Genomic DNA, 12979 nt, shown 5'->3' on the forward strand with positions numbered 1-12979 from the left:
GGAGGTTTCAATGTTGATTGAAAGACACTTTTGGGCTTCCCTGGTGGCGCAGTGGTTGCGAGTCCGCCTGCTGAAGCAGTGGACACGGGTTCGTGCCCTGATCCGGGAAGATCCCACATGCCTCGGAGCAGCTAGGCCCGTGAGCCATGGCCGCTGAGCCTGAACGTCCGGAGCCTGTGCTGGCCACAACAGTGAAAGGCCTGCATACCACAAAAAAAAAAAAGAAAGAAAGACACTTTTCTGCCCACAATAGCACCCCAGTATATGTAACTTTAGATCACATGCACAATAAATCTGTGATGGCCTTCCCATTGAATTCAGCTTTGAATATTTTAAAGGAAATTCTATAAGGTTTATAAAATATCAATATTTTGACCAATTTATTTAATTCAGGCTGTGTTGTCTATCCCAGAGTCCTTGTCTTTCTCATATTTTATTCTTATTGATTAGTTTGCCTGAATAATTTACAATATTCTTCTTGTTTTCACTCCTCTGATTTCTAGTTATGGTATCTGTCCAAACAGGGCTGTGTTTAATCAATAGAGAACTAATATATTTGACAGATCCAGCTGAGAAATGCCAGGCTCCCAAGTACTGTGTGATTGGTGGGAAGACAGGCTCCTTGGTCCACTTTAAGGGCTCCTTTTTACAGAGATGTTGGTGATAATCCCAAGAAGTGTTAATTGTCCGGAAAAGGGTGTCACAACTGAGCCATTAGTAGAGGAAGCTGGAGAAAAGGAGATGGGGTGCCCAGCCGCTTGCCTCCAGCCCTGGCTCCCTCCCCCTTTTTGCCTTCCTTTCTCTGTCTATGGAGCATTTTTAGGCATCTTCTTCTTGGCAGACTCACAGCATAGCAGTGCTGGGGACACACATGTGGCACCGCCCCTGCCCCCCAGGACTTAGAAACTAGTGGGGAGACTGAATGAACACATAACAGATGTGAAGTGTTGCCGCAGCTCTGTGTGGGGCTCAAGGAGTGCTCAGCGGGGAGCTGTTTTCTGGGAGGGCCAACATGTTTGGTCAACTCTGAAATCATCAGAGATTCGGGCTGACGGGCCCCAGCCTCTAGCGACTACTCCTGCGCTTCTAACTCGTATACCCAGGAAAGCAAGAAAGGCTCTTTCATGCAAATGTTTATTCAACAATACAAATATGCGTCTAATGCTCCACTTGATAAGAAATGAAAGCAACCTATTACCTACAACGTAGACAATACAAGAGGACAAGCAAGCCCGGCTTCCCCACGCAGCGCCGCCTCGCTCGGCCACGCCGGGAGGCCAGGCGCGGTTCAGGTTCCCCCGGGTGGAACTGCGCTCCCGTCAGCGGCCTCCCCCTTCGCTGAGGACGGATTTCAGCAGGAGGCTGGGCAGGAGGAGGAGAACATTCCCCGTGAGCCGCGTTCTTGGTCCATTAGAGTGTGAGGCGAGAAAGTCCTTCAGGTCTGGAAAAAAACCCCGAGAGTGTATGAGACACGCTGTGGCAGGCTTGCTCTGAGGGAGTGAAGCAGAGATGTCTGCACCTGCTCCGGTAAAGCCCTTTTCTCCCTGGGCCTCCTCTCGAGGCCTTGCCCGGCGGGCTCTGCATCAGCCGCGGAGCCTGAGCCGCGGCTTCCCGGCCACGAGGAGCGCAGCGCGGAGCGCGGAAGGAAGCCCAATGTGGGGAGCCCGGCGCAGCTCCAGGAAGACGTGCTTCCCTTTAGCTTGCACCTTCCTCACGCTGCGGCTGGAAACACAGGGATTTTTGTGTAACCTGGAGAGCTGAAGGAGGATCAGTTTGCTGTTTTTAAGGCTCACAGAGAAACAGCCCTTGAGCCCTTCTCATCTGGCACATGAGCCGGCCAAGGGGATCGTTCAGAGTTCCACACCCGTCATTTAGCAATGCACGTAAGTGGATCTGATTTACAATAAAATAACATAAGATAGCTGGCACCCATCTGTTGCAAAGAAGGTGCAACTTTTCCCCCATTAGTCCTGACTCTATTTCTCTGACTAGGGACCACTCATTGAAGAGGAAAGCACCCATCCCTACAGCAACGGCGGATATCCCCACAGAGGAAGTTACAACAAGGCGCAGCTGCAGAGCACGGGGGACGATGCCCCACCCGGAGTGCTTACCACCCTGCTGAGGCAATGTGGCTCCTCCACTGCAGGTCTCACTCTGAGCCCCAAGGCTCCGTGCGTCTGGCTTTCTATATCGCTAGGACCCCACCCAAAGGTGTTGAGTGGGAATCTCTGGGGTAGTAAGACCGGGCAAGGGTCTCGGCCAAAGTCGCCGGTGGTGAGTGGCTACCCTGTGAAGCTGACAAGCCCTACAGGCGTGGCCGCAGTCTGGGGCACCAACTCCACTAAGCATTCTCACAAGCAAGTCTGGGCTGGATGTGGGGTCAGCTGGGCAGGGAAGCATGCCGATGAGGAAAGGGCCAACTTAAAGGGACCTTTTCCCCAGGGCTGATTGGCAGAGGCCAGCCTTCTCTTCCCCCGACAAACCCGCCAAGCGCTGTCTTCTAGGATTCCTCCAGAAAGTGCCTTCTGAACGTGAAAACCTGTGGTAAGCATGAACCGTCAGAAACTAATGAGTAATGATGAAGACGAGCCACCGCAGCAGGGACCTGACCTGCATCTGTCCGTAGGTGACTACGGTGGGCATGTCCAGGAGGCCACGCTCAGCACAAGACTGAGGTCAGGCCCACTCCAGACCTGGGCACCATTCCCCACACCACCCCACACGGGAGAGGGTTGTTCCAGGGTACTAGAACCCCACAAAACAGGAACCTTAGCATGTGGGCTCAGAGGAGGTTCCAGAAAAGCTGATGATACAACAGGTGGTCCCAGCGTGAGAATCAGCTACAGGTAAAGAAGGGGTCAGCCTGTACTGAGCTTCACTGATTTTCCCCTGGTGGAAGGGAACAGGCTGCCCACAGAGAGAAGGATTCAGGCCCTGTTGGCAGTCTTTTCCTGTATATGAACTCAAAGGCCATTGTTATAGTCAGCTTTGTGAATTTGGTTAGACGGAGTCCATCCCTCAAGCAGGGGTCCCCAAACTGGGGCCGTGAGCACCATGCAGTGTCCTTCCCAGGGGGCCCAAGGTCACCCATTGAGCTTAGCGAGAAAATATTAGAACTTCCACTATATACTGATAGGAAAAAATTAAAATAAACTTTATTAATATTTACTGTTCATTAGAATCTATAAAATCAATGGTTCTATGGCCTGTCGTTATTTTATGTCATACCAATAAGGAAACTCTGCTACCGATGGATGATTTACTATAACCTGAGATTTTAACTATACACTTATCAAAAGGTCTCTTTTTAGACTCACGCAGACATAGCAGAGATTTTTATCATTATGTTAGTCTTAGGCATGTATGTAAAGGAAGATATAAGTGAAATCAAATTTGTGAATGCTCAGCCTGTGTCACTGTGTCATCACCACTGAGTGGGGATTTAAATGGAGACCACCTGGATGAGGATAATATCTTGTTTCAATATGAGGTCCAGAGCCAGCATTCCCCAAACTTTCCAATTTGAAGATACCCCTGAATGCCCCTGGAAAGCCAGATGGTTTCCTCTCTGTGATGACACCCAGAGAAGCTCCCCCACTGAAACGGCACCTATCATGGGAGAATGTCCCAGAGGGATCTGACAAAGGGCCTGCTCTCTCCTGGGCAGCACACCCACTGCTGAGAGCCAGCTGGGGCCAGGACCTAGGAGGGCCATCCTTCCAACAGGCCCACAGGCTGGCTCTGTTCGTTTGCTTGTTGGTTGGTTGGCTGACTGCTTTGCACCATAACTGTATTTTTTAAAAATTGGGTTTGAAGGTGAGGCTTGACCTGACCCCAATCTGACATTTACATGACCTGTTTATCTCTGAAGACATTCGAATTTGCTACTTCACTGTGTCATTATTTAGACTCTAAATTTTAGAACATAATGGTTCTTGATACTAAAGAAATACTTAGTTCTTTGGGCTATGTGTAGGAAGAATCACCCTCTTGGTAAAATGAGATCTTGGGCTGATTCAAGGGCTGTTAGCTCCAAGGTTGTCATTCTTCTTGATTTTTTTTTAACTCTAATTATAACAGTGCTCATCAATTAATGGTATAGTGGGTATTGTTCACAGCCTAAAAACCACATTTCAGTAAATTTGCATATAAGTGCTAGATTATGAAGTCATTTTTTCTAACCTCATTGTATTGATGTGAATACGGTTGATGGTGATGATAATAAAGTAACAATATTTTACTTTATGTATAATAGGAAACAGGTATAGGGCCTTTTCATCTTAACAAACCAATGGGGTAAATATTGCTGCTGTGGAGACTGAAGCACAGTTATTTAACCTTTCATAAAGATCATGAACGTTACAACAAGTGTTTTGGGGGGTTTGAACAAGTATTTTGGGGATTTCCCATGCTTTTTTTATATGCCACATTGCCTCTTTAAATGCAACATTAACAAATGTAGATGAAGAAAATGGTAGAATGATAGTTACTTGTCTTAAGCATATTGTATTTAGAGCACTGAAAATTGATTGTTTTAATGTAATATAATAGTAGGTAATAGCTTATATGGTGTTTCTTCTTTGGCACTATATTTGGAACTAAAAGGTCAAAGGTCATCCATTCAATATTTATTTAGAATTATTACGCACAAAGCATTATTTTAGGTCATGGAACAGAAAAAATTACAGAATAGCTCACACCAACAAACAAGATTATTTTGCATAAATTTTATCCCGCCCTGCACCCTCACAGGGCAGGTTATCCTGCCCTTGAAAAGATACTATATTGGGACTAAGAAAGCCTGTCAAACTTGGACCCATAGAGTATCAGAGCAGGGAGAGCCCTTGGAGATCCTTTGGCCTTTGGGTCCCTGGAGGAGCCAGAGGACCATAATTTTGTAGCATGTTTTATCTATTTGTGATCCCCCATCCATATGTGTCCTTTCACATTAGAAATATATTGTAAACAGTTTTCCATTCTATCTTCCATATACTCTTCAAAGTCATTATAATCTTCCATTAAAGGAGTTAAAACATTTACTTACCTATTATTCTGCTGTTGGATTTACAACATGGTCAGATTTTCAATATTCTAAATAACACTATCAAAAATATTCTTAAAAAGCCCAGAAATAAACCAACACATTTATGGTCAATTAATCTATGACAAAGGAGACAAGATTATACATTGGAGAAAAGACAGTCTCTTCAATAAGTGGTGCTAGGAAAATTGGACAGCTACATGTAAAAGAATGAAATTAGAACCCTCCCTAACACCAAACACAAAAATAAACTCAAAATGGATTAAAGACCTACATCGTAAGCATGGATACAATTAAACTACTAGAGGAAAACACAGGCAGAACACTCTTTGACATAAATCACAGCAGTATTCTTTTGGATTTGTCTCCTAAAGCAAAGGAAGTAAAAGCAAAAATAAACAAATGGGACCTAATTAAACTGAAAAGCTTTTGCACAGAAAAGAAAACCACTGACAAAAAGGCAACTACTGAATGGGAGAAAATATTTGCAAATGATATGAGCTAAAAGGGGTTAATATCCAACATATATAAACAGCTCATACAACTCAACATAAAAACAAAACAAAACAAAAAACCAGATTTAAAAAAATGGGCAGAAGAACTGAGTAGACATTATTCCAAAGAGGAAAGGCAGATGGCCAACAGGCACATGAAAAATTGGTCAACATCGCTATTCATCAGGGAAATGCAAATCCAATCCACAATGATATATCATCTCACAACTATCAGAATGGGTATCATCAAAAAGAACACAAAGAACAAATGTTGAGAATGTGGAGAAAGGGGAACCTTCGTACACTGTTGGTGGGAATATAAATTGGTGTAGCCAATGTCGAAAACAGTATGGAGGTTTTTCAAAAAGCTAAAACTAGAATTACCATATGACCCAGAAATTCCACTCCTGGGTGTACATCCGAAAAAAAACCAAAAACACTAATTCAAAAAGATACATGCACTCCAATGTTCATAGCAGCATTATTTACAATTGCCAAAGCATGGAAGCAACCTAAGTGTCCAGCAACAGATGAATGGATAAAGAAGATGTGATACACAAACACACACACACACACACACACACAGAGGAATACCACTCAGCCATAAAAAGAATGAAATTTTGCCATTTCAGCAACATGAATGGACTTGGAGGGTATTATGCCTAGTGAAATGTCAGATAGAGAAAGACAAATACTGTATGGTATCATTTATATGCAGGATCTAAAAAACACAACAAACTATTGAACAAAACAAAAAAGAAGCAAACTCACAGATATAGAGAACAAACTAGTGGTTACCAGAGGGGAGAAGAAAGGGGGGAGGGGCAATACAGGCATAGGGAAAATAAAAGGGTTATTATGGGATTATATGAAATCATGTGTGTGAAACTTCTGAAAATTGTAAAGCACTATAGAATTTAAAGAATCTTTCACTCAATTAAAAAAAAGATATATTTAGGACAAATCTACTCAGTGGCTCAGAGAAAAATTCAATAAAAAATGTGATTTTGCCAATAAAAGTTCTGGTTATATCCATAATAAAATTTTAGTGTAAAAAAAAAAGAAACATTCCAAAACAATATCATCTTTAATTTATACTGATAATTATAGGAAGAGTCTGGAATGGTAAAGTGGTTAAGAATCAGACCCCGAACGCTTGTGCACTTTTGGTGGGAATGTAAATTTGTGCAGCCACTATGGAAAACAGTATGGAAGTTCCTCAGAAAATTAAAAATACAACTACCATATGATCCAGCAATTCCTTTTCTGGGTATCTGTGCAAAGGAAATGAAAACACTAACTTTAGAAGATATCTGCATCGCTGTGTTCATTGAACATTATTTGCAATAGCTATGGAGCAAAAGACATGGAAGCACCGTAGTGTCCATTGATGAATGAATAGATAAAGAAAATGTGAGCTATATACATATATGTATATAAAACAGAATATTACTCAGCCATTAAAAAAAGGAAATCTTGCCATTTGCAACAACATAGATGGACCTTGAAGGCATTATGCTAAGCAAAATAAGTCAGACAAAAAAGACAAATACCTCTGATTTCACTTTCTTGTAAAATCTAAAAAAAAAAAAGAAAGAAAGAAAAGAAAAGAAAGAAACCAAACTCAGATTGGTGATTGCCAAAGGTGTTGGGGGGGGGAGCGAATGGGTGAAGGGGGTCAAAAGGTACAAACCTTCAGTTATAAAATAAATGAGTCATGGGGATGTAATGTACGACATGGTGACTATAGTTAATAACACTGTATTGCATATTTGAAAGTTACTAAGAGAGTAGACCTTAAAAGTTCTCATCACAAGAAAAAAAATTATTACTATGTGTGGTGATGGAGGTTAACTAGATTTGCTGTGAGTATCAGTTCTCAATGTATACAAATATCAAATCACTGTGTTGTATACCTGAAACTAATATAACGTTATATGGCAATTATATCTCAATTTTTTTAAAAAGTGTTTGACATAGTTTAGGGATGTGCTTACGTACTCTGTGAATGGTAGCAATTTTATTCACAGATTAATATTAATTACATGTTAATTATCATTATGTCAATGTTTATATCAATATACCATGGTATGTTAATTTATATTTTAAAATAATTTAAATGTTATTGTAAAATACCATATTGTTTCTAAATGAACAACTAACCTCTGTGATTATCTCTTAAGGAAAGAAAAAACAAACTATAGGAGTTAACCACTCTAAGCTTCAGTTTCCTCAAATATAAAAGGGATAATACCTATTTCATAGGCTTGATATGAGAATTGAATGGGATTAAGTGTATAAAGTCCCTGAAATATACTGAGAGCTAATAAAGACAGTTATCATCATGATGATTGCCATTCTCACATCATCATAACCATCTATCAGCGCAGCTGCTATCATTACCATCGTCATCCTCATGTCATCATAACCACTGTCAGCACAGCCACCACCACTGTCACCTGCCCTGAAGCAGAATCAATGGGTCAAAGAGTACAAAAGGTAACTGCCCTTTCTGCACCTGACAAATTACTCTGAAAGATGACTGCACTATTTTGTTCAACTTTGATGAGCAGAAGCCACATTTTCAGAGTCGCTGTCACTGTCCTTGGCAGACAGCAGTCCCAGTCTTGGATGTTTTCCAGGATGTGAGCAGACATCCTAGGACCCAGTTCCTGCTCTGTTGCTTCTGAACCCAAGCTGGCCTTGCTTAGAAGATTGGAAATGATCACAGCTAGCCCTTTCCCCACATCACTGCTGGGAGCACCGATGACAAGTGGGAAATGACTTCACCCGTAGGACTACATAGGCGCCATCTGCAATTCTGATGCTTATTCCATAGTTTTGTCCTCCATTCTCTGGGGCGCTGAAAGAGCAGCTAGTGAATCAGGGGCACAGGCCCAGCAAACAGAGAGCCCAGTAGGAGAGGGAAGGAGGGAAAGGACATTGTACTATAATCACACTCCCCCCCACAGACACTGCGTGTGCCAGGAGGAGCTGGCTGAGAAGGGGGAGCAGCCGTGGGGTTTAAGGGCTGCACCTTCACTAAGCGTGTCACCAGACTGCTAATCCAGGTCGCAGAGGAGGGAGGCTGAGCATTCATTAAGTGTGTTCCTCCACTAGGGGCCCCACCCAGGGAACCCCACCAAGAGGGCTCCGCCGCCAAGACCGCTGCCTCTCTACTGCAGTCCTGACAGTGGACAAGGGGGTGTGAAGCGGGGATGAAGGTTTGTGCTACCACTACGCGTGCCCTTGGATAGTGGGATTTGCCCAGGGTTGACTGCAGTGCAGGGAGAACAGGAGAGTGGGCCTAAGGGCTTCACATGGAGCACACCCAGGGCTACAAAGAGGGCTGAAGGGCTGTGCCTGCATTAACTGAGCCCCTCACTGCTGTCCCAGTCAGAGCTTACTGAAAAGGCGAGAGGGCGATGGAAATGCAGTGCCTTCTTTACTTGTGTCCCTGGTCCCTGCCCAAGACGATGGCTTAGTAGCAGAGCATCTTGTTTGTTTTCTGACCTCGGAAGTTCACATTCCTTACTTAGTTTTACAAGCAAAACATTTGCATTGAGTTGGGAACTGCTCAGAATCTTCATAAACGCGTGTTCACCCTGCGTGTTCTCCACACCCCACTGGCTTTTATGTGGCAGGTCTGAGCTGTGGTTACCAGGCGCCTTGCTTCCCTGGGAGCACTGACGGGTTGGCCTTGAAGGCCATGCAGGACTGCTCCCGTCCTGCTCCGGCGTGCCCTCTGCATTTCACAGGTGAGAGGTGGCGCTGGCTTAGTGTAGAGAAATACCTGTCTGCCAGGCGCGGCTCTGCTTACCAGCTTGCGCGCTCCCCGAATTCTGCTCTCTGTAAAGGACGCTTAAGGACACTGTTTGGACATCACGTATACACTCGGCAATCGGGATATGGGACGCTTAGGAATAAAATTTTAAATGACAGTAATGATAATACACTGCGTGATTCACGACGACTTTCCCGAGTCATGAATCGACCCAGGTTGCCCACGCCTGGATCGTCTGGCACAGGGAGATCGCTATGGATCGCTGGGTAGGAAGGAGCAGCTGCCCCCGTGTGTGGGTTGTACGCACAGTACGCGGGTCTCCTTACCACAGCGGCCGGGTGTCTGGAGCGGGAGGCAGTGCAGGGCCGCAAAGACACACCTGCAGAGGCGGCAGCCGCGGAAGGTCCAGGCTCCGTGCCCCAGCGCGCCGCATTCGCTGCGGAGGCGCAGGCCCGGCGTCAGTGCGGCCGGCGGGCGCGCCCCGCCCCCGAGCGCCACGCCCCCCGAGCGCCCTCCGCCCCGCCCCGCGCGCGCCCTGCGCCCCCTCCGCCCCGCCCCGCCCGCAGCTTGCTCAACCCTCCGCCTACCTGTTCCTCTGGTCGTGCTCGCAGTAGCGGCCGGTGAAGTGAGCCGGGCACACGCAGAAGCTGCCCAGCACGCAGGTGCCGCCGTTCCGGCAGCAGCGCGGCCGCGGGGGCGCACCTGTGGGGGAGGCCTGGGCGTCAGCTCCGCGCGCGGCCCTCTGCATCTGAGAAGCCCGAGGAGGGCCGAGCAAGATCGCCGCCGGGAGGCAATAAAATTGGCTCCCTGCTAAGAGTGTTTGCTCAGGTAAACCCTGCTTGTTAACTTAAGGATTAAAACACGAACTATCTGGGGTGCCGGCGGGTCAGGAAGGAGCCGGAGCCCTAAGACAGATGGGAAACCCTGCCCCCTACAAGTAGGGTGTTCTTTCTTTCTTCCTTTCACATGTTAAAGTTAGGCTGTGACTTCCCGAGATGGTGATTAAAGACAGGCCTCTCGGGCGGGCGGGGACCACCCACGGGTGTGAAGACGGCAAAAAAAAAAATTTTTTTTTAATTCCACCACTGCCCATCCACCCCCCACCTCCAGTGCGGACCCCCTGGGGACCAGGGGTCTGGAGCCTGAGAGTCTGCAATTAGACTAACAAAGGTCCGCTATTATCCTGGGTTGGGATAGTTGCTTTAAATACATTTAAATCACAGTGCTCCGGACCCCGCAGAAAACTACCCGTTTAAAAGCGAACGCAACGTTTTACCAATAAAATAGTAAAACATTTTTCAGAGTAAAAGAGCACCTCACTAGGAAGTATTTTTTACTTTATAAGGTATCATGATTTTGAACATGGTAAAATGTTTTATAAACTCAAGAGTTCACTGACCGAGATGACCTTTGTGGACAGCATCGCGACTTACGCTCTCGGAAAGTCCGCGAGTAAGGCAATGAACCCTGCGGCCTCCAGCCCTCCGCGCTGTCGTTCTCCTCCCTAAAATTACTCAAGGTCCAATCGAGTGTTTTCTGCTGGAGCTTCTGAGCTGTAACACTGTTGATTTCTTCTCTACTACCTTTATATTTCTCTCTTTGATAGCCTTAAAAAGTTAATTGAAAATATGAGACTGATAATGATTGAGAAACAAATACGCAACAAAAACTGAGACAATAAACAAAATGGTTCTTACTGTTTCCCACGTGGATGATCTGTAATGCCAAACTGATCATAAACAGAAGCCTAGAATATTTAAAGAAAGTTATCGAAGTGTAAAATATAAAAAAGTATGAGCAGAAATTTACATATGTATAAGATGTAATGCATTCGTATACAAATATATAAGTATATAATGTGTAGGTATATTTTTAAGGTACAATAAATATTATGCAGTCATTTTGTAACTTGTAGATTTTGATTAATGTTGAAAGATGTTGAGACCAAGAGTGTATGTGTCCCTTTAAGAGAAAGGAACATCGTGCATGCATTGCAATTTATTCAGGCTCTTCAACACCCCTCTTGGCTCTAAGATCTAGATGATCTGCGTTCTTACCTAACCGAGTGGCTCCGGGTCATTTTCCTACTGACACGTCTGGTACAAAAGTCTCCTTCTCTCATGGATACATTGAGGATCTCTAAGGAAGTTGAGTCTGACAGTTTTTGTATTTGAAGGTGTCTTTACTGCAGGTCCTGGAAGAGCTGCATCAGGAGCTAAGATGGATAAGTACAGAAGACACAGGTATTTCCTACTCTCTACCCAGGCCACGAGAAACAGCAGTGAGAAACAGCAATGAGGTCTCTGAGTTCTGTGCAAGTCGCTTAGGCAAAGGCAGGCTGTGACAGGCAGGGCCCAAAACTGAGCCTCAGGGATCATCCCCTCAATGAGACCCCCGCTGGGGGTGGGGGCAGGGTGGGGTGGAGACACAGCCGGATTCTCTCCCCAACAGTGTTTACTGTACTGATAGCAGCAGGAGTGGTCAACCCCTAATGTAAAACATCGGTGACCAAAGCAGCAAGCCTTTCCCTCCCTGAAAACAACAAAAAATTAAAACCTCAACGTGAACAAAAAAGTTTTCATAGGAAAATAGAGATTTTATATTGCACACTCCTTGTACTGGGAGATGGTGAGGGGCCCAACTAGAGAAGGGACCTGTTGTGTGGGACAGAATTTATCTCAGGTGGCCTCTGCCTGCAGCAGCTTAAAGCAGGGTTTCGGTTCGGTCAGAGATTGAAGTCAGGCCTCGGCAGTGAGCATGCTGAATCCTAGCCACTAGACCACCACCACCAGTGGCCAGTGACAAGGCCCTGGCCTGTCAGCTGTGTAGAAATGAACTTCCACATAGAGATGGAAAGTAGTGAAACAAGTAAAGTGTTTATTAGGAGGAAAAAGGGTATGTGTGGATAGACGCACGGGCGGGCTCAGAGGAGAGTCACGCCCTCATGGTAGTTTGAATCACTTTTATGGGGCATTTCTGCAGGGTTTCCTTTGGCCAGTCGTCTTGCTTTGCCTGATTCTGAGCCTGTATTTGGTACATCTCAGGGTCCTCCCCTGTGTGCACATCTCTTAGCCAAGGTGGATTCTAGCGAAGAGGCCTGTGGGAAGGTTGACATCACTTACTGTGGGGCGGCACCCCCTCACTTTTTGACCCAAGGAGCCTTTCTGCACATGTGTAGTCAGGAAGGTCTCCTTGACTGAGAATGAGAATGAGGAATCTGTGGTCTTTTGTCTCCTATCTGGGCGGGGCCCAGCCTCCTCTCTCACTCCTGCTGTTCTGGAGTTTCTGTCCACAGGGAAGAAACTTCAGCTGTTCAGCCTGGGGCCCATCTATCTCCTGCCTCAGAACCAGCAGGCTTGAGTTCCAAAAGCCTTGAGTGGGGAGTATGAATATAAGGGGAGTCATTTCATACCTCCTTTCTGAGGATGCATCAGTATTTTCACAAACTGGGCCTTTTCTCTGTGCCTAGCATAGTGGTGAATGTATCATATTCATTACCCACTTAATACAGCACCCCTCGGGGGAGGCACTCTTATTACCCCTCATGTTTCGGTGAGGCTTAGAGTTTAAGTCCAAAGCTTTTGGCGTTTAGATCTTTGAAAAACATGAAATGCACAGATATTATAAGAAGGCTGCAGGGTGCCGGGTATCTGAAGA

General features: G+C 45.5%; 1 protein-coding gene across 1 annotated transcript; it reads right to left on the bottom strand.

The window, feature by feature from the left end:
* Positions 1-1319: 1319 nt before the first annotated feature.
* On the bottom strand, positions 1320-11402 carry LOC308621789 (cryptic protein-like; the record flags this gene model as incomplete). Its single annotated transcript, XM_081242522.1, has 6 exons — positions 1320-1441; positions 9649-9758; positions 9910-10024; positions 10756-10929; positions 11020-11069; positions 11380-11402. 6 exons carry the CDS (start codon positions 11400-11402, stop codon positions 1320-1322), a joined length of 594 nt encoding a protein of 197 aa, XP_081098648.1.
* Between the last annotated feature and the right edge of the window lie 1577 nt (positions 11403-12979).

This window comes from Mesoplodon bidens (genome assembly GCF_964165515.1).
Source record: "Mesoplodon bidens genome assembly, chromosome: 8".
In the NCBI taxonomy this organism is placed as follows: Eukaryota; Metazoa; Chordata; class Mammalia; order Artiodactyla; family Ziphiidae; genus Mesoplodon; species Mesoplodon bidens.